At 41.6% G+C, this 22,241-nt stretch overlaps 1 protein-coding gene across 2 annotated transcripts; it reads right to left on the bottom strand.

Annotated features, from left to right (window-relative positions):
* Positions 1-208: 208 nt before the first annotated feature.
* LOC139645410 (phosphatidylinositol transfer protein beta isoform) lies at positions 209-21,769 on the bottom strand. 2 transcript variants are annotated; one of them, XM_071521107.1, is made up of 12 exons: positions 21,712-21,769; positions 17,593-17,623; positions 14,234-14,379; positions 13,939-14,030; positions 13,743-13,750; positions 13,373-13,447; positions 13,143-13,226; positions 8,739-8,816; positions 6,771-6,881; positions 6,449-6,571; positions 4,917-4,995; positions 209-3,126 (listed from the first exon to the last, which is right to left on the bottom strand). In XM_071521107.1, exons 1-11 carry the CDS (start codon positions 21,729-21,731, stop codon positions 4,948-4,950), a joined length of 816 nt encoding a protein of 271 aa, XP_071377208.1. In that variant the 5' UTR covers positions 21,732-21,769; the 3' UTR covers positions 209-3,126; positions 4,917-4,947. The 2 variants fall into 2 exon arrangements, with proteins under 2 accessions (XP_071377208.1, XP_071377210.1); XM_071521109.1 differs by lacking the exon at positions 4,917-4,995.
* Positions 21,770-22,241: the final 472 nt, after the last annotated feature.

Genomic DNA, 22,241 nt, shown 5'->3' on the forward strand with positions numbered 1-22,241 from the left:
GGGAGCTCTTTAGGAGTAGGGGTTTTACAAGAGAAAAGGGACGTTGACACATCTCTTTGGCCAAGCTATCAGCATGTCCACTGGTCTGAAGGAAACACAAACACTCAGGGGAAGGAGCCCGACCCCATCCCCTTAGGCAGACTTCATCACACACACACACACACACACACACACACAAACCAAGTCAGAAACAAAAGGAAAAGAGCTTTGAGGTGAAATTTATTTGATATTCAGATACAATGTGTAGACTTCATGGCACACAAAAAAGATCTACAGAAAGAAAAGGCACAACATATTATACATTCACTACCATGTCCCCTGAATTTCAAAAGATGATCAGAAACATTTAAAAGCAAGCAGTTTAGAAATTAACAGTTGTAGATTTCATAAATCATGATCAGACTGTAGTTTCTTTTCCTTGTGAAGACTCCCTCTCCCACATCATTGTCTTGGCAGATGGTAAACCATTGATTTAGGTTGTATTCGTTTGCCATTGGGTTTTCTATTCAATAGACAGCAGGGGTCGTAAAGATCAACTTGGAGACATTGATCATAATGAAGACCAGTCGTTTCGCACATTTCGCTCTTTGAGAGGTATGCATGATATCTCAATACAGTTACAAACACCAACTGGTTTTAGATGTCTTATATTCTGTCATATAATGTAGAAGGCTACATTACAACCACCTCCCACTATGTTAAGACTGTATTGCCATATTGCCCATGGAAAGCATGTGGTACAGTAAAAGGCAGTGATACAGAGGACAGGTTTTGGGGCAACTGATGAGTAACGGTATCCAAGGCGCCTCAACATTGCTGCATTGCTCACGTAAGAATATTTTGTTGCCATGAAAAATGTTGCCACATCTACATTGCTCCCAAAACTGCATGTATCAGCAGCCTAAGACAAGTGCTGAATACATGTAAACAAACCACATCAGAGATCCATTCATACTCTTTGGGCAAGCCATCAACCCATTACTGAGGAAGTGATCACATTCCCCCATGATTTACAGAATATAAAAAAATATCAGGAACCTTTACTCCTCCAAAATATTTAATTACATCTATGTTTAAAAAAAAAAGTTTGAGGTTGAATAGTAATCTAAGCCCCCATTCTGATCGCACAATTTAACAGACATACACACCGACACAAAAACTCAAAGAATAGCATTAAGGTTTGAGGATGAGGAAAACTGCTTGTACTGTATGTAACACTAGTGATGATCAACACTGCAAGCCAGTGCCACATGATTCTGAAGCCTTGAGGAAAAAAGCACTGTGGACCTGGAAAGTCAAAAAGAGACAACAATATGGCATTATATCCATCAAAACCACTGCTTTGAGGCAGAGATGTACATCTACAGCCCTCTGCAGCAACAACAGTGCACTGGCTGTTCTGGCTGCAATTTGTTCTTACTGTAAGTTATCGCTGGCTGAAGGAAACGCACTAGCTTAAGTGCTGTGACACATAACAGGAGACATAAAGGGATTGAATTATGCTCCTTCACCCTCAAGAAAATAAACAGTCATCACAAACTTATCAAACAACTTCTCTCATAAAGCTCTGAAATGAATACATGGATGGGCTCCTAACCAGGGAGTAACAGCTAAATAGCTAGTGCTAACCTTCAGACGGCAGGAAAAGCCCCAGTCTGAGACAAGGGAGGTAGCTAGAGCGATTGCTGGCGGCAGAGGTACAATGCGGTACATTTAAAAGGTCCAGAGATTAAGGCAAGCAGTGTGTGGTGCTGGTGTCAACTGGGTACGGGTAAGGCTGCTACGGCTCTGTAAACAGACCTAGCATGAAGCACACACGAGAGGCCTTGTGGAAACAGTCTACCTGTCGGCCCTGCTCAGCAGGCCTCACCAGCAGGAAAACGCACACCGCCTCAGAGAACCAGTTGAGTAAGGCGGGCCTCTGGGGCGGGCTGGGTGAGGTGGGGTGAGCAGAGCGGTGCAGTGACAGAGGCTGGAGGGGTGTAGCACCATCTGTGGCTGTTTTTCAGTGCAGTTTTTCTCTGGGGACATCTGTTAGGGAGGAGAACGCTCTGTTGCATGTATGTGTGTATGTGTTTAGAATAGGGAGTGTGTGGGGGGAAGAAAAAAAACAACAGTGAGAGCTGTAAACACTTCCAAAGTAACATCCTTTAGTTGAACAAGCTTGCATGGATCTGCCCAGCTTGAGCTTTTAAAGAGATCAGTCACTGCAAAGGCATCCACACCTGTGAGTGTGTGAATTCAAGTGTTTTTGCCTATGTGTACAATGTATACGTGTCATAGGTGAGAGTGTGTGGGTTTCTATTAAATTTGCATGGGAGTGAGAGTGAATACCTGTACGGGCAAGATTGTCAGTGTTAATAAGATGCAGTGCTTTGGGTATGGTGGGGTGGGGAAGGGGAGGGATTACAATGGGCCAAGGCGCCAAGGGTGTTAGTAATCTCTTAATGGAGGTTGTGGCAGGAAGGAACATGAGTATGACAAACAGACAGACTCATGCTGGGGAATGCAAACCACTGAGCTACAGTATGTACAGCTAAAACAGAGGAAGAGACAAAAGATGGAGGAGAGAGGCCAGGGAGGGCACCATCCTGAGAGGAATGTTTTGGAGAACATTAGTATAAAGGGAAATCAAAAATGGCCAACAGACTACAGAGGAAAATTCCTCTCGGAGCAAAATGTAGTATTTGGTCCAACACCTGCCATAACAAAATCAAGCCAATTCAATTGCTTTGTAAATATTCATCTCCTATCGCAAGTAGCTCCTCTTCATATCTACCCAGAGGGCTAGGTCTTGTCAATAACATGACGATGATAGCTGGCCTTTCTCTGCCCAGGAGATCAAAATTAACCAGAGCCTTATCAGCTAAGATCGTGTCAGTTTCTAGAAATCAATTCCTCGGTGGATAGAATGTCTATGATTGGGTGCAAGTCAGGGATCTGCTCTATTGATCGTCGGTAGCAGAGCACCCTCCTCCACAGCCTGAATCAGTTAAGGTAAAAGGTGGCACCAAAAGAGCCCTCTTCGCAGTCTTCATCACTGTTGTCGTCATTGTCGTTTAAAATCCTTGGCCTTGTTCACTCGTCTGCAGCACTGGTTCCTCGTATTTCACCCTGTTTGCGAAGCTGTGGTGTAAAATGGAGAGAAATAAACACACATTAGATTTACGTAAGCTAAACATGTGAGGGCAGGTTTAGTGGATGCATGCGTCAACAAGTGGAACTCTGCAAGAATGGATGCTAGTTACTGTGAAGGAGCCAGGTTTAGAGTCATTATTATTATTCATTGTAGATGACTTTGGGTTTCACTACATCAGAAACCATCAAAAAATTGAACAAATTTCCTTTTACAAACTGAAATCTATAGCTTTTCTGAGAAAATGTCGCTGAAAACGGTTCTTATCAAGCCCCTTGTTTGTCTTCTAGGTAGATAAAAGCATCACTTTCAGATTCTCCCACCCTGAGGCTGATGGCTTTAGAAAGTCAATTAGTGGTAGAATCTGATAGCCGAACACCTTAATGGAACAGTTCAAACCAACGGTGGCCCTAAACAGAGGAATAGACAGATCTGATGAAATGGCATGAGGATTCATCCTACCACTTCTCTATCCTTTCTTCCCATCCTCCCTCCCTTTTTCTCAATCACAGCACAGACTCCTTTTCAACTGCAGAATTCCATTTGTATGTTAATGAGGAAAAAGGAGCCATCTTGAAGGGCTTCCCCCCCTCCACCCCTCATGCCTCCTCCCCTCTCCTCCACCAGCACCCCACCAATGTTAGCACACAGGCAGACAGACAGGCCTGTTAGGGCATCGCGTCCACAACATGGTGTTTCTCACTCACCCAGTGCAGTCTTACCACAACAACCATGACATTACCACTATGTAGGCTTAGGCCAACATCTCCGCTCGACACCAAGCTAAAGTGTCTGCTCACTTCTGTCATAAGGAAATGGGATGTGTTAACACTCCTTCATACTCTGCTGTCTACAGGCGCATTGCGACCCTACTGACCCTTGAGCCCAGAGGCTCAGGCCTAGTCGTCCTCCTTACCACAGCCCTCTTTGATGGCACCCGCCTGTTTACTTACTCCAGGGGAAAATGGGAAACACATGCCGAATTGGGCGAGATGTGAGGGGGGGAAAGGCAAAGCACAAAATGCTCTATGTTGGTAGTAAGCCAGGAATGTTTGAGCCTGGCCCACTTTGGCCAGTCCGGCCCGGATTCCTCCCTTTTTCTCCTTGTACGGCCAAAAGCTCCCAGACTGATATTTAGAGCAGGGCCAAGAGGGAACCAGTGGTAAGGCTTTACAGAGAATGTGATACACAGAAATGAGAGCCTGTGATTCCAAAGAGGACTGTTTTTCTTCTCTGCCTTGTATTCTCTATGGTGAGTCATTGGACTGCAGGTACAAGGCTTGAGTAGGCCTTTTTTGTATGTTTTTGACTGCCGGCCACCTCTTTTTAAAAAAAAAAAAAAAAAGAGAGCTTGTGTGATTCTGAGAACAGTCTGCACAGATGTCTGGATATACACAGAGATTGAGAAGGCACTTACATTCAGAGGCGTGCACACATAAACTCACAACACACACTCACACAAACCATGGCAGGGAGTTTTTCACTGGGTCAGCAAAACACTTAACGACCTGGCAAATGCTTCATATTTCTCTGAGATCTGGTGTTATTGATTAACTAATTCAGACTGAGCTATGGAGGTGCACGTGAATACTCACACACGTGCGCACACAGACAGTGGACCAAGAACCCTTTCACAACACCACCGTATAGAGTGAGAGTAGCATAGCCATGCAGCAAGAGAGAAACCCCAGAGGGAGCAGACAAGGTATCCATGAGACTTGGCAGGGAAGGAAGTAAAATGGCCTCTACCAGTCTCTGCCTTCCAGCAGTTAAGACTTACACAGCCACACTCAGACCCACACCTGGCCTGGCTACTCTTCTGCAGCCTTTGTGCCTCGTACAGAGCCCTTCTTACGCATCTAGACACAAAATCACAGAATCAAGGAGGTTCTATAGCACAGAATCAGGAAGCCTGTGGGCGTAGTTGGGGTTGGGGGGAAATGGGGAAAGGGTACATGGTTCCCACTGAATTAATATTCTAAATATTCACAACTTTCTGGTTATGAAAGTTGTGATGCAAGCAGAAGATAGTGATACATCCAAGGCATTGTTACAAGCCTGTATAATTTCTGATAAAATACAATGGATGGCTATTGTGGGAACCATGTCCGTCCAATGCAAAATTTGAACAATGAAATGTATGCTAAAAATGCTGTCGCATTGGAGAAGAATCAGTCTTTGGGAACCCTGTGAGGAGATGTTAATGAGGAGCCGACAGGGCAGAGATGCAGCAAATGGCACAAATGTTTAATACCACCACCATATCCCTAAGGATCAGCAGTGTTAGTACATATGGGAAGATTAAATGGGATAGGAGAAAGGATGGATACATACAGTATACAAATACCAAAGGTATTCATCATTGAGTGCATTTACATGAACACCAATATCCTGTTAATATTTAGGATACTCAGTGTGGCACATGTAAACATCATGCCACATTTTATAATAACCGGGAGAAGTTCTTATCCCCAGTTAGCATAAAGCTGAATAAGATACTTAATGATATACCAATATGCTACCTTCCCACGTTAATATGCTGAATATTCTGCTTAATCATCAACACAAGGATAATTGTGATCAGGATGTGAAAATGCACACAAACAGCTTATTCTGAAGAGGTTAACTAGGATATGAGCCATTATCCACAGGACTGTGTACATGTAAAGGCACTCGATTAATTTCTTAGACTGAAAATCCTCTTTCTGCTATCCCCAACAAGCTTTAATTTGGGGTGCAAAGGATAAAACAAAATACATTTCATTTGGAAATAATGATCAATACGATTAGCAGTGCAAGAACAGTGAATACAAAATTATGATGCAACGCATAAATCGTAGGACAGTGAATAATGAGGATTTTGAAGAATTAAATAGTATGGGTAAAATAGCTGAAGGAATGTTGGAAGTAGAAGGTTAAGAAGTAGAAGGTTAAGAATGTTGGTACTATAAAATGGAAAATGTTGGAAGTAGAAGGTTAAGAATCCTATTGGTTGAAGGGGTTATTTTAATGTTAAATCAATAGCTCAAATATTATAAAAGGGAAAGACCTTCAAGAAGTTTGACTGAAACGTGGTACAAAAAAAGATCCCAATAATTTCCAACAGGCCTCCCAGTATTATCACCCAAGCACCTGCTAGTCTATTAGATTCTTAAGTCAGCTGAATTGGAGACAAAAGCCAGACCAGGTTGTACACACAGGTCCATCGATTGATCTGCAGCCACAGCAAATGTTAGACCGTGGCTGATGTGTGCATCATATGCATGAGCTATTTTTTATTGGGTTCAATTATTACTGTTTGTGTACACATACCTCCTCCAGCTCCTTCTGTGTGGCCGCCTCCATCCGCCGGATGTCATCCATACTCAGCTCCACCCAGTTATCAATCCAGCAGAAGAGCTGGCGGTGGAAGTTAGTGAAGATCCTCTTCTCTTGCTGAGGGAGACAATGGCAGAGTCTTGGTCAGTCTTGATCACAGCAAAGCAGAGAGGTACGCTATGACTTCCTAGTCCAACTGCAAATTGGCACTCTTTGCTTTAGGGTATTCTGAGTAGTAGTAGCATGAGTACATATAGTTTGAGCAGAGATAACTGAAAGTGTGATGTTTAACTGTGAGAAAACATGTCCTCCTAACCTTATGGATGAAGCTCTCCACTTTGGTCTGTAGTCCCCACCACTTGAATTTGACTGTGACCAATTTGTAGGCACACATCCTCGGGCAGTCAGTCTTACTAACCAGCTCCTTCTGTTGGGGGAAAGAACAGCACAAGAATGACAAGACAGAGTTATTATCCATCACTTTTCAAAATGCAGTATGAATAAATATCACAAATCTACCAACAAAAAGTTGATACAAACTTTCCAATGTGGGAACACTCCTAAGAGAGCAGAGGGCTGAAAGAAAATCATTTTAGACTAATCTCTGCTGCATTCAAAGTTAAAATGGCATTAATACATAATGCTTTGGGTATGGAGCTTGCTGAAATAATTATCAATATGAAGATGTGCAGTGCACAGATAAAAGTCCCCTAATCTACAACACACTTTCCAAATCCATCTGCTGCTTGCACTCTGCCTCCCTGTGAAGAAGAGGGGAAGGGGGAAGAGAGGGGAGGGTGGAGGAGGGAGAAGGAGCAGAGCAAAGTGGATAAACTCCAGATGAAGGGACCATTTCTCTGCCTCCGCCCTGACAGCGACACCGTTCCCGACAGGCATGCCTTTGTGGCCACGGAAGGCAGATAAAACGGTGCTCGCGTAGCGATAAGGGCGTCGCGGTGCAAAGCTGGTTACATTATTAACACCTAGGACCTGCTCGCCCCCAGAACACACACACTCTCCCTCTGAGAACACCTGTTTAATTAATCACTTCATACTGGCTCGGCATTCCAGGAGAAAATGCCACAGACCCGCCTCAATCACCCCCATCCCGCTGCCGTTTGATGCTACGATCATGGAGGAGAGCAAGAGAGAGGGGGAAATGAGAAACATTTCTAAATTTGCAGTGGGTTTAGAAAAGTTGTCATCGCTAAAGGAGAACTTCACTTGAAACGGATTCCACATCAAAACACTTACGGTGACATTTCTTCTTTCCCTCTCTGTGCCCCACTCAAAGGAGCAGGAGTTTTCAGAAATACAAAGGGTACCGATATGCAAGCATGTGTGCATGCAGAGATAGACAAGAGTTTTATTGCTCTGAGAAGCTGGCAGAAATTGTGCCTCTGTTGTCACATAACTACTTTTTTTTTTCCACCTTTTCAAAAACAGTCTTTTTCCATGTCCACAGCGGACGGGAAAGTGATCTAATTAAAAACACAAAATAAAAAGTTGTGCTTCTTTATTCATACTTTTTAAAGCTGTTTGGCTGCCTTTGTTCTGTGAAAGTACTTGAAGCAGAGGAAAGTTTCCCATGGTGAACTTTGAGGGCTCCACTGCAGAATAGAAATTCTCAGTGCTCTAACAGTGAGCTGGGCCCGTTTGTGAGGCTGCAGGGTATGGTAGGGTTTAGAGGGGAAAGCAACAAAACTCCTGACAAAGTTTCTCTATGTGGATGACTGAGCTGTGTCATCTTGACTTTCTACTTTTCATCAAAAGCACATCAGTCATTATACAGAATTGCTTCCTTGTCAAATTTAGAATCAGTGCCCACACACACACACGTACGTGTGCCCTTTCCTATTTCTGTCTCCCTCTCATTTTCACACACAGTGCATGCAGACGAGGGTTACACAGAGTCCTGGCTGAGAGTGAGGAGGTGGGAAGAGCTCAGACAGGAGAGCCCTAATCTGACCTGATGACTTGCCATTTCTATTACGTCCAATTAGAGCTAGGAAAGGGGTGATTTGTCTTCATCAAACTGCAGCCTTACAGCTCTGCCACAGAGCCTACTCCAGCCTTCCTCCTCCACTGCGCTCTGCTGTATAGCACAGTACACATTAGCCATTCTGATGATTATTGGCAGTGTTGCTGGTCTGGGATTAATACACATTCTTACCATCTCAATTACAGATAAACAGTAGCTTTACTAAACAAACAAAATGCTAGAAGGTCATCACACTCCTTTCACTTTGACTCTCCTCCCTCCCATGGTTCACAAGAGCAGTACCTTCCAGTTGGGCCCAAGGGGTCCTCTGCCAGTCTTGGCTGACTTGAATATGGTGGGGTCCTCATCTTGCTTGTAGTCCTATAGTGAGAACAATTTATAGTATTAACACAAAAATCCACAAAACTTAATAGCATTAAACAAGGTTTGTATTTTACATGTCAGGTTCCTGCAAGGGCCTTTAAAGTCACCAAAAAAAAAAAAAAAAAAAATTCCATGGTGTGTTGCTTCTGTAATTCAATGCATTTCCAGTTGACATACATTGCCAGCTTTATCAAAAGTCTGTGGTATTATTAGTTTGAATTGTTTGTAAGCCTACTGGTACACCATGAAGTTAGCACTAACAAATACACCGTTTTCTCAGAAAAAAAAAAAAAAAAAAAAAAAAACATCTGGAAATTTTTAATTTTGTAAATATTTTGCCATCCATTGTTAAATAGATGTACATTATGATATGCAGAATTAGCTAACAAGGTGAAAATTGATTTTTAAATTTTATTGTGACTTTACAGTCTGTCAAACATGAGATGTCTATGAGCATTTGTCTTACACTGCTGTTGACTGTGCTCCAAGCTAAGGAGCGCAGCAGTCACTGCCACTGGAGGGCCAAGAGTAGTATAGCTCCTTCTCCAAAACCTAGCCAATCTTTCTTCTCTAAGCACCCCAGATATATTTCCATGCTGCAGGACCAGAGCACAGCCCAGCCTTGTGCAACCTCTCTTAGACCCCAACCTTGGTCCATGGGGCCCCAGCCCTGCACAATGGCACTAGGCTGCATTGGCTAGGAGATGGGTGCCTGTAAGGTCTCGGGTTGTTGATGCCACCAGCAAATAGCTTTGCTAAGATTATAGATGGCAGGGTGACTCTGGTGCCAGTGCGTGCAAGAGAATGTGTGTTTGAGTGACTGTACATGCAAGCATTCATGTGGGGGGTGTTGCCAGCAGCAGAGTATCCATTGCCATTTCTCTAAAATTACCCCTAAACAGGATGAGGAAAGTGTAGCTACCCTCACGCATGATAAAGTGTGTGTATGTGAGCGTGGCGAGTACTGTACTAACCACAACAGCACTCCATATGCCCTATATACATACAGTCATGTCCTGCCAAACCCATTTCACTGAACAACTGCATCCCCAGTACGCAGTAGGATCTGGGTCCCACGGTAGGGAGCTTTAAGTATATAGAAAAATATTGAGCACACATGCCAGACTAAGCACACACATGACAAACACTCTTCCTTTCCGTCTCTAGCTGCACAATGCATTTGGAAGAGCACAGAGAGAAGGGCAAAGTTGACTTCATAAAACTGGCGAGAAAAAAATGGTAATACAAATAAATGAAATGGCTTTCAAATTATCAACAGCTCAAGGGCCCAGCAATTTTAAATAAATCATGATGCGCCTGCAGCTAAAAGCTACTTTTCAGGGCTATCGGCCGACAGGAGGGTGCCAAACGAGTGGAAAGCGATAGACATGCACCCCTACACACACACAGTAATTTGGCTGTTTTAATGCTGAGAGCTCCATCACTATAACAATACACTGTGCTGCACTAATGAGGTCTGTGAATCGATGTGCCATGGTAGACGAAAAGGAGCTACTCCTCAAGTAAAAGAGTGTGTGTTCGAGCAAGCGTGTGTTTGTGTTGTGTGTGTGTATTTGTCTAGTTCCGGCATACGGAGCACCGTGAGCCTTAATTACACTAACAAACTCATCTATGCTGGCGGTACGCCCCAGGCCCTGCAGCCATGCCTGAGGCTGAGGGCTGATAGGGCCCTCAGACACAACACACTCCTCCAGCAAGGCAAACACGTCCGCCTCGTTAACTACCCACAGCAAACAAACATGTACACACACAGTACCAATGCTGCTCAGGCAAATAGCCACACATATGCACACACACGCACATACAGAGCCACAGTGAAATGAGGCAATGTGATGTCAAATAACAGCAATAATGTGTAACACTTTCAAATAGGATTTCAAAGATTCAAAATGGAGGATTAACAAAAACCCATACATATTTTCTATTTAAAAATATCACTGAGATAATCTTGGGTGCTCTGTGTCTGTGGCTTTCACATACAAATACTTCAAAGATTCAAAATGAAACATTAGCAAGAAATCTACTCATATTTTGTATTTCAAAATATCACAAAAAGACCACTAAAAGGGATCCTTTAGTCAGATTAGACCAAATGCTATCATAATTAAAATAAAAAATAATTCATTTAAGATTAACATTTAACCTTAACCTGCTAATTATCAACCTACTCTGATAGTCCAATTTTATTTGGTGAGAGAAAATGTGAGCCATTTCCATCATTTGGTAGCCAGAAAGCCATATTTCATCATTCAATTGGTAGTGCAGACAATTCTTTTTATTAAAAATGATTTTCAATCTCTCAGCAGAACGTGTGAGCAAGGAAACTCACACTGATGTTATAATAACTGTGCCTCCCCGTTGACACAGCATTAGATATACAAGCATAGTTTCCTCTATCAAACTTATGACAGTCATTAAAAAATATTCCGACGTTGTTCATAAATTACTGATTAAAAATCCCAATATTAAATTGACCAGTAAATGGCAATGTACTGTATCGAGCACCATGATAACAGCACTTACAAGAGCTTGGAATGCAACAATAGTTTCAGAAAACTGTTTTATTTGTAAGCTGAGTAACAGCTTGAGGCCTCGTATGGCTGGAGGCACAGATCTACACACACATTCTATCAAATAACAGTCAATCAAGTCAATGGCAGGCAAGGTCAATATGTAATTTTTTTAACTACAGGCTACATGAAAAATGAGCTCATTTCGTCTGTTTAACTCACTTTTAAGAAAGAGTGATAGTCCTAATTCTATTAGCAAAATTCTAGCGCAAATGACAATCTTGTACATTTACCCACAAATTACACTAGGGGTGTGTGGGGGGTGACGCAGGTTGAGTCGATACACCAATACATCGTGATTTTAGGTTTTATGATTCAGAATAAATTCAGCAAATCCTGATTTTGTTATATAACAGAAGGGTATATTTCATTCTTTGCTTTTATAGATAACTCTCCTGTAGATGGCACTCGATCAGACTACAGTTGTCAAGTGGGGACTCTCTACTCCGAAATGCAGCAAAATGATCAATAAAAGTAAGGTCGACTGTAAGCTTTGCAATTCAGTATTAAATTACTGAATTTACACACCAGACCAGACACCAGTCGGATGTTAAATCTGATGTAACTTTACCTCAAGTTCAACTCACCAGAGCACAAAGAGTTGTGCAATTTCAGTGTATATGTTTGTGTTATTTCAGTGTACTTAAGTACGGAAGCGCGCCTTATTTACTTACTAGTGCAGTGCCCGTTCAAAATGGGCGTAGGCTATCAGTCGCTTGCTTTGAGCCCCGCTGCTGCACAGAGCACTGTTCGCTTGTATATTCAAAGTTTATTAATACTAGTGCAATGCCCATTCGCTTTGCGCCCCGCTGCTACACAGAGCGCTGTTCACTTGTTTATTAATACTGAACGTGTCGCGTGTCCAATCCGACACTGCACATCCTTGGGTCCCCAGCAATACACCCGCCAAGTGTGAAGTAGATCGGACGAACGGTTCTCGAGATATGTGAAGGACACACATACAGACAGAGATTCCTTGCTTTATAGTATGATAATTAAATAATAACGGCCCTGCTCCACTACAGCCATCAGGTGTCAGGCATTGCCATTGAAGGAATGATTCCTTTAAAAAAGCAATGAAAGATGCTCCACAACTCGCGTTGCGTCCAATGGCTGTGTCCAAGCTAAAAAAAACGGCAAGGTTCAATTCTCGATGGCTAACCCACGCATTCTCCCTCATTGAAATAAATATATATATATACATAACTAAATATAATTTAAAAATATATATAATAAAGTTGATATTGGTTGTTTTCTGGTGTATCCATTCACAATGTCACGTTTTTACGTTCAATTTATCCCCTAAGCCATCTCAATAATATAAATAACCCTGTATCACAATACTAAAAAGATACTGTCTAGTTTGTATCAACTCGAGGCAAATTTCAGTCATATATACTCTATATCATATCATTAATCTGAAGTATTGTATCAAATCATATTGTGATCCATAGTATTGAAATAAAGTCATATTGTGTGTCCCTGACAATACCAAAACCTGAATACAAAGTACTTTTTCTGTCCAAACAGCAGTAGAAAAAAAGGAAGATTTTGTACGTAAAACAAACAAAATGAAAGAGCCGATTACTTCTAGTTTAAAAAACCCCATTAGAACACTACTAGTGTTAAGTGGACTAGGTTGGCAGATAGGTTGGTAATGACCAGGCTTGTCCACATGGAGGTGCAAAACTGTGCTTTACCCAGAATTTGTCATAACAGAGGTTCTACTTACACCAGGGGTCACTTGATCCCTGTCTGCGATGTCAATGGGCACAACTTCTACAGTCTTCCACGTGGAACTGTCTAGTTTATGCACCTGACAAACACAAACATATTTATAAAATAACAGCATACAAATTCAAAGCCCATCTTCAAACAGGATATTTTCTTCAGTAACATTTACAGTGATTTATCTAGTGTAAAAAAATTAACTGTGCATGAGTGTGACATGGAGATACTCACATTTTCTTGTGTTCCAAGGTCAGGTTTGTGCCATGTCTCAATCTTAATGATGAAGTCCTCTTTCATATACTCATTCTGGAAGGCAGAAGTACAATATCAGAAAACTGGAGGAGAGCAATCTTCATTTATATTTCTGTTAAATAAAGTCACAAATCCACAAGGTTTAAATGTATCTAGGCTACTGAGTCATGAATTTAAATACACGGTCATAGACACACTTCAGTAGGACTTCTTATCTAATATAGTCACCAACACATTGAGTAAACTAAGAATTACTACAAATTTACTTGAAGGAATATGCTGGTAATTTAATCCCTGGCAAACTGATGTCAAATGAAACAAAACAAAAGCCATTTTTCAGGCTACTCACTGTCACAACTGGATCAGGGTTAAGCATGAGGGGAGAGGAAAATAGGGATAAGACATCATACCATGTGAATTGTAAAAAACATAAATTCATGCCGATAGAAAATATATGGCCATCACTTAAGTAACAATGTATTTAAGGGTTAAGGGATAAGGGCCAAGGGAAAGGCAAGGTAAAGTCATGTTGGGAGAGGACTCACTGGTTCTGCAGTAGGGGTAAGCATTCCAGGCCTTTTCATGGAATACCAGGGAGCCATCAGGGGCAAACAGCTTGACAAACCCAGGGACTTTACTGCAGGACGGGGAAAGAGGATGGGAATGGGTAGGTATGTGCGCGGATATTGTGCAGGTTTCACTATAAGGAATAATGTACAAGCTTCTCTTCACAGGAAAGACAACACTGCCACTGGCTGGCAGCACAGAGCTATTACACTATCAGCAGGAAATGTCTAGGGTACAGAAGTCTGATTAAAATATAAAAAAAAAGGCAAATACCTCTTTAAGTGGTAGATTTTGTGTGTATACTGTCCTTTCTCGCCGTCTTTTTCATAGGGCTCATTTTTGAGAACCTCGATGCCCTCACCACCACCCGTCTCATTTTTACTGGCTTCAGCCACTGAGAACAACTGTCCCACTTGATACTGTAACACAAAATAACACAACTTTAGCAAATAAATACAAACAAATTAATCCTAACTCAAATAAAAAATACTCAGGCAGGAAAATAAACTCGGGTTGGTCTAAACTAACTGGCTAATGCAACACCGCCTTTAGGGCTCCAGGTTAAATGAGGCATACAAAATGTCCTGAATTAGGCTAAGGGCTCTAAACAAGCATTTGCATTTCAGCCTATTTACTGAAAATGTTTACATTACAGGATGGGGCAAGCAGCTGGCGGGTTGGGGACATCAACTTTAAATGTATCATTTTGTAAACTTGTGTTTTGCTTGTGTTACAGGGGTTCCCGGTGGGAGCCTGTTTTTATGGAGGGGGGTGTGATGACCCTCCCGCTCTCCTGGCTCTGCATCTTGCAGGAGCCTGGTGGGTGTCATCATCAGAGCTGATGGAGTACACCTGGGCCCGGTGAACTACTTGGGCTTAAGAAGGCCTCGGACTATCAGTGGGTGCATTCCATTTGGCCAAAATGCATCCTCTCCTCCGTCCTCGCAGCCTCGTCTCCTCGCTGACTCGGCATCCAAAAATGAGCCGCCATCATGAAGGATGTTCCAATTGGTCAAAAAACGCATGAAGGATCCTTCATGTCTCCTCGGGTGCATTGTCTTGTGTCTCCTCCTCCGTCCTCATGACCTCGTCTCCTCGCTGACCCGGCATCCAAAAATGAGCCGCCATCATTAAGGATGTTCCAATTGGTTAAAAGACCCATGAAGGATCCTTCAAGTCTCCTCGCCTCCGTCCTCCAATAAGGCGTGGTCGGAGGATACTCAGGTGTATCCTCGATGCGGAAATAATGAGTGAAGTCAATTAACCATTGACACGTGCGGATATAAGCCCACCTCCATACCATCAGAAAACGTGCGGCCGCTGTGTGCTCCCCATCCAGCCCCGATCCCAGTCCCCCTGATGAGCAACCGGGGCCATCAGATGCTGCTGCCCGCTCCCATGTGTGACCTCCGCGGCTTCCTTGGGTCCCCCCGCAGCCAAGAGGCGAAAAGGAGAGGGAGCGCTGCTGGGTTTTCTCCGGGAAGAGGCGGCCGAGGACGCACAGGCTGAGCAGCCGACGGAGCGATTTTCAACTATATTAGAGACAATTTTATTTTATTTTTTTAATATAAAAAAAAATTTATAAAATGCAAATTTCTCTGCCTTTTAGGCATAGCCTACCTCTGTTTCCATTCTCACCATATTCATAACCTTGGTCACGGTGTGTAATGACCGTTGCATGACAGGACATATTTTCATCATAAAGGCCGGTATGTTTGTCTTTTTCTGGAATCACTTCTGTGTCTTCTCTGGATCACCAGTTGGTTTGCTGCGTATGTTTGATGTGTTTCTCATTCAGTATTCATCATGCTTGTGAATTGTGTTTGTTGCCATGGAATTTCTCTTCGGGAGAATAAATTCTTACGAAACCTCATTAACAGCATTTCATTTTTGTAAATCGCACATTTTGCTCTTCTAGCTAGATCTATGGTCATTTGGGAATTTATTTATTTATTTAGGAATGAAAAGAAAGCACTTTGGTTCATTGCCAGTGAGATGTCAAACAGCCCACATGATCGTTGTCTAATCCAAGTCGCATAAAGGATAAAAGTTGGACAATTTGTATAGCACCTTTCTTATCAGTGCTACAAAGTGCTTCACTAAATGAAAAACGGAATAAAAACAGAAACCAGGAAACGGGACGCTTTTTTGGCATTTTTTTAAGTATTCTACCTTCATGAGGTAGACAAGGCTCATTAGAGGCTGGCATAATTTAGATGATTTTTTTTATGTGGATAAAACATGAGCCTTAGAATAATTTAGACAGCTGTCATCCTGCACGGGAGGAGCCTCAACACAACGCTTCACACGTCAGTTCAATATGGCGCATGTGAGGACGTTCCAATTGGCAAGTCAGGTTCACTCGCCTCCTCGCATCTTCTCCTCGTTTCCTCTGTGACCTTTGACCGAGGAGTCGAGGAAGAGAAATCGTTACCAAATGGAATGCACCCCCTGTCTCTCTCCCTCCTCACTTATGCACACCTTTTGTTCTGTTCTTTTGATTTGATGTAGTTTGTGTTGTCTAGTTATTTTCACTTAGTTTTAGTTTAGTTTTGTTGTTTTAACTTTTACTTTGTTGTATGGCTCCCTCATTGTTGCTTCCTTGAGCTGGGTTGTAACAGGACCACAAAATCAGACTTATTGTCCAAGTAAGTTGTGTGACTGCATGCCATCTCGATTGTTTTTTTATGTTTTTTTATTTTTTATTTTTTAAAGCCCCTTGGTTTTGTTTCTCTTACTCACAAAAAATAGATTTTTTCCTTCTTTGTTTTTTTTTTTATCATTGTGTTGTTTCCAGTTTTATCACTTAACTTCTGTGTTCACTGTGCAAATAAGCTCAGGCTAACCAAGTAAGATGTGTGATTTTGGCCTGCTGTGGCTCTATAGATTTACAACATGGTGACTAAGCCTTCCACAGAACTGAACACCCAAATAAGCTCATGTCAGACCTATGAGGTGGAGTGACAGCCTTTCTTCAATTAGGCTGCCATGTTTCCAAATCAAATTGCAATGCAGACCAGGCCAAATCTGGACTGAATCCCAGGGTTTTATTTGCATCTCAAACTCAAAGTCAATCTCACACACTGCGGGCCAAAATTACTAGTTTGAGTCTCCTGTTATGATGGGTTGGACAACAGACGGTGGAACAGAAGGATATTTGTTTGCTTATTTTTCAGCCACTACAAAACTCCAACAAGTTTTCCTCCCCTCAAGAGAACACTTATTTTTCAATTATTTGGACTGAGCTTTAAAATCTGGCCCCAATTGCCAACAGATTTTGTTGCCATATAAAGGCAGGAGGGTGAGAGTCTGGGATTCATAACAATCCTTTATAAACAAGAGAAACAATTGCCGGCTCTTGTAAAAGAATCACAGGAATTACAAATAATGTCTTATTTGGATAGGACTGTGTTGCCCTCATTACCAGTAGCCGCACAGACAGGAAAGGATAGCGCTGGATTCATTATTGATGGCCTCTACTCATTGTGGATATAAGGCTATTATTCTAAAAAAGGTGTATTACAAAGATTTGTTGTTGCTCATATTTCCAAGACGACACATTTTAGTGGCTGTTGATTGTTGGTTGCAGCATAATTAAAATCCATGTGTGATTAAAAAGGTTGAGTACTCACCTCTTCAACACTACAGGGTAAAACCACACGGCTGCAGAAGAGAAGAAAGATGAGAAATCATTCACAAAACAGACTTATTTGTGACTTAGACAAGTTACTAAATATTAAGCAATTCTGCCAGAAGCATTAAAAATCCAAACAATGTACAAACTCAAATATAAAACTTCCATTTCAAAACAACATTACACTCCAGGAAGGTATAAACAAAACATGAATTCCTCTTTTCATAAGGACTAGGGCAAGCCTGTCTGTCACCCTAAACTCCTACAGAAAGATTTAATCATTCTCTTCTTATGCATGGTCGGTGCCTCATAACACCGCAGCCCTCTGGCCATGCCACAGCCCTGTGCGCTCCATGGTGTTAGACACAGCCTCTACAATGCACAGAGACCGCCCCACTGCTAGGGCACAAGAAGCCAGTTGTGGTCACACTTCCTGAGGAAAAACTACTACTGCCCAGTTAGACACATTGCTGACTTCAGCAGGATGAGAGGGACTCGTCACCAGAGCAGAGTGGAAAAATGAAAGCTGAGATTGGATATGGTTAAGAGATGAAGAAAATAGGAGCGAGAAGGGGCAAGAGAGGAAGAGGAGAAAAGGGGCTGAATTATGGGAATGGAAAGTAGTAGTAACCTATTTTGGGACAAAAATGCTGTTTAGAAGTAACTGTGCCACACAGACTTGGGATAGAAATCTCTCTTTTTTTTAATTATTTGTTCATAGACCAACTTTTTCAAGTTGATGTAGACAAACGTGTTGTCATTTCAGGTGAAATATTTGGAATTGATTTTCCAGTTGGATACTGCTACATTTCTCAAAAACCAACAATTTTAAATATCCCAAATGATATTTCAGGGGTGTGGAATATTTAAAACTTTTAAATATTTCTGATTATGTATCAACTCTGACACTGATGGGTGCGATTATCTAATATGAAATGTTTTAATTACTTTATTTAATTCGTTTTACATAAGGTATTTGATTTTTGAATAAATACTTTTTTATTGACGTGTAAAAGCACTGTGTATATTGATCTTAGCTGTGGTATCCCAGCAGATTTCTACTTCAGGGTGTGGTATGCTGTGCCCACACCAAAATGACATCATTTACCCCGTCAAAGACGAAGCTGCACAATGACCACTAACCACACAGTGCAAGGGAAATAAGGTAGGCAGAGGAAGTTACACACTTTGTGTAATGTCTTTCTTCCTTACCGCACTATTTATACTCAAGTGCACTTTCATGTAGCCAGAATGTCAGTTTTGTCCAGATTAAACAATATTTTATAATTGAAACAAGGTTAATCTTCATAATGAGACCCAGTGACAGATGGGACTGAGGGCTGCAGTATTACAATAGTGACAACTGCAAGACAAGGTTTCATGATGGGTGATGAATATGACTTTCAGCACCATCAGTGCCAGCCAGGTGCACATCATGGCACAGGCACGCCATGCTGAATGGTTCTGAAACTGGCTGTTGTATGCCTCCAGTAAGACTGTCTAAAAAACAAAGACAAAAATCAGTAAGTTGGACAATACATAGAACACTACAAAAAATACCCTCCTTGGGTCATTTTAGAATCTTAAGGGAAAAAAATTATTGTTTGATTAATCACATGGTTCCTTTTAAATTTGTGTAAAGAAAAAAAAAAGACAAAGCTGAAGATGTAGATACACTAAAGTCTGCACAAGCTGAGTGCGTACAGGTTTAAAAAAAAAAAAAAAAAGTTTGTTTTCTGAGTTTCTTGATAAAGGCCTTTTCCACACAAATGACTGGACTCTTATTTACAGTCAATTATAAAATATGAATGATCATAGGCTAATGCTGTGTTCAGAGTCTGAATTTATAAATTCCCAGCTGGCAAGTTTTAATTATGCCCACCGTGTGTTCCAGTGGTCAAGCATGGAAAAACCAGGGAAGAAACATGGACGCTTGCAAGATTTAATTTGGCCAACATAAGCGACTGTTACAGCTAATGTTATGTCAGTGATACTTGGCAATGTTACCTCGGTACCACAGAACTTTAGCAATTTTAAACTCATGTTTAACCACCACACAGGTGTTTTGATAGATTTAAGCTCATGCAACACACTTGAGTGTATTTAGTTTAGTTTATTGGGTTTACTTATATCAGGGACCATGTACAAAATACATTAATCTCAAACAAAGAGAGAAGATGCTTTGTACCAGATTTAGCTGCTAGCTAATTTCCATCTGTAGTCCCTGGGCAGGTGAACATTGGTATGGTATTTTGAGGATTATAAACATGTTAAAAGAGTTTCCGACTTTCCAACATCTCTGGAACGCAGCATAAAAAACAGAATCTACATGGCATTCAGAAGGTGCCACCCACTCCTCTATGCACAAAGGAATAACAAGGAGTTGTTAGACCTAAATTAATGGACTTAGGAATTGCCATTTAAGCCAAAATCAGAGTTGTTTAGAGTGCAAATATAGGGTTGCAACACACATAGACTACATGCAGGGAAAAGTTTTGAGTCACATGTAAGGAATATAAGCAATGAAGCTTTGAGTTCAAGGCATATTGCTGAGCTCTAATCATCTAACCTATGTCTAACAGAAATATGGACAGGATTAAACTTCAAGGGACAGACCAAATCCGTTGACCATACTTCAACATTCCCACATGGCTACGCTAACTCCTCTCCAATCACCTGTCATCTGTTTGTTGACAAAGTTCAAGCGAATTAGGCCTAAATGACAGGCATGAACCACGCCTAAGACTAACAATGTGTTTCAAAACTGTGCAGCTTAACAAAGTTTGCTAGAACTGGGCTACATTACTTTCTAGAATTCAATTTCATTCCCAATAGCTAGACTAAGGAGCCTGGGTTCGTGTTATACTCAGTTATACTACTCCCCATCAACAACTTCTAATCTGATTTGTTAGGATATGATGTCACATCCCTGTGCTATATGACTTTTTTAAAGTATGGAAATGAGTGCTGACACCATGACACCTAAGTTATCTTCGACAAGGAGAGACAGAAATGTCTCATATCAAAATGTTGACTTAGTGATCTTATTCAAAGGTCAATGCAGGTGGTGGGTCATGATGTGAAAATAGACACCTCATTGCCAGGGCAAGGCAAAGACATGTAAGACTATGCTGTGGGTGGCTATGACAACTAAGGAAGAATATATTGATGTTTCTTTAGCACTGCTGCATGAACAAGGCACTGAACTTTCCTGGTGGAGCTACAGGTGGAAATAACCATCCTTGTACTTCAGATCCAACAAACTCAAATTCCAATAAACACAAAAAAAAATAAGAAGAAAGGCAATGGGTTGTCTAGCCGGCTCGTTTCTGTGGCAAGGATATCCAATATAAATACAACTCCACTACGGTATTACTACCTTGTGGCTGTGATTTTGTGGTTTGACATGTTTTCCCAATATGTCAACATGAGCATCTTCTGACTAAAGTTCATGACTCAGTTAGCTTGTAGCTGCCGTAACTTAGGTTGTATACTAAACACACAACCGTTAGCTAGCTAATTTGAACAGTTTACTAAAGACGGAGAGGACAAACAGTAGCCTGTTAATCAAAGTCTAGCTTATCTGAAGTAAGATTAGCTGACGCGACACAGGTTTATGCGTGGCTAAGTTAAGAGCAACGTTGCTAACAAGCTAAGCTAACGCCGTTAGCTGCACTCGTTTTTTTCCCGTTCCTGTTCCGATAGTTTTACCGTTAGGTCGGCTAGCTAACGTGAGCTAGTTAGCTCAGGTTGGGTAAAGTTTGCTAGGTCGAGGCAAGAAATCACAAACGTCAATCCTCTAATCTTTTAAACATCAGCACACCCACTGTTATAAACTTGATTTTGAAGAGGGCCACTAGTTTACATGTGAGAAAGTGTGTTGGAAAGCAGCTGCTGTCACAGCGCCGTGCTGCTGTCAAAGCCGGTAGGCCAGAGCAGCTCTTGAGCAATCCCACCCTTCCCTCGTGTGTTTGACAGACATTTGGAAAAGATATAAAGTTTTCATCTGTGCTCAACCACTCAACTAACCGCAGTACTTAATAATAATTGTTAGTAACAAGACTACTGTGCCTCAAAATCAATTATATAACAGTTTAGAGAGAAACATTGTACTTACTACTCCTTGATGAGAACCATCGTCGCTTCTCGGGTACGGCTACTTACTCCTGCTGACGTCACGAGCTGCTAAGAACGATTCCCTGGTCCCTCCCCTCGTGGACTGTGATTGGTAGAACGAGGGCTAGACAGACCTACTAATTACCATTAGCCAATTAAAGTATTTCTTCAGACCGCCTGTACATCGTACAAACTCCACTGGGCTTCATCCGTCCGGCACTACTGATGGTCATCATATTCTATTTCCATCTATTACTCATATGAGGTTTATAACTGAGCAGTAATTGGAAGGATTCATTTCAAAATACAGATTTATTGGATGTAATCTGTTTTTCTGCTGTAGAGACTCTGGTGGATAAATACTTGCATAATGACTTGTCCTTGGACCGGTCTTTGAGTCCATCTAGTCTGATAGTGTATTGTAATCTATTTGTCACACAAATTCTGTGATATGCGACAAAATACTACGAAGCCAAGAATACAAGAAAGCAAACATGATTTTTTATTGAAACCGTTTACTGATAAATGACA

This window comes from Centroberyx affinis, unplaced genomic scaffold (genome assembly GCF_046629955.1).
Source record: "Centroberyx affinis isolate AG114_WGS23_722 - 3 ecotype Tasmania unplaced genomic scaffold, CSIRO-AGI_Caff_v1 ptg000859l_1, whole genome shotgun sequence".
In the NCBI taxonomy this organism is placed as follows: Eukaryota; Metazoa; Chordata; class Actinopteri; order Beryciformes; family Berycidae; genus Centroberyx; species Centroberyx affinis.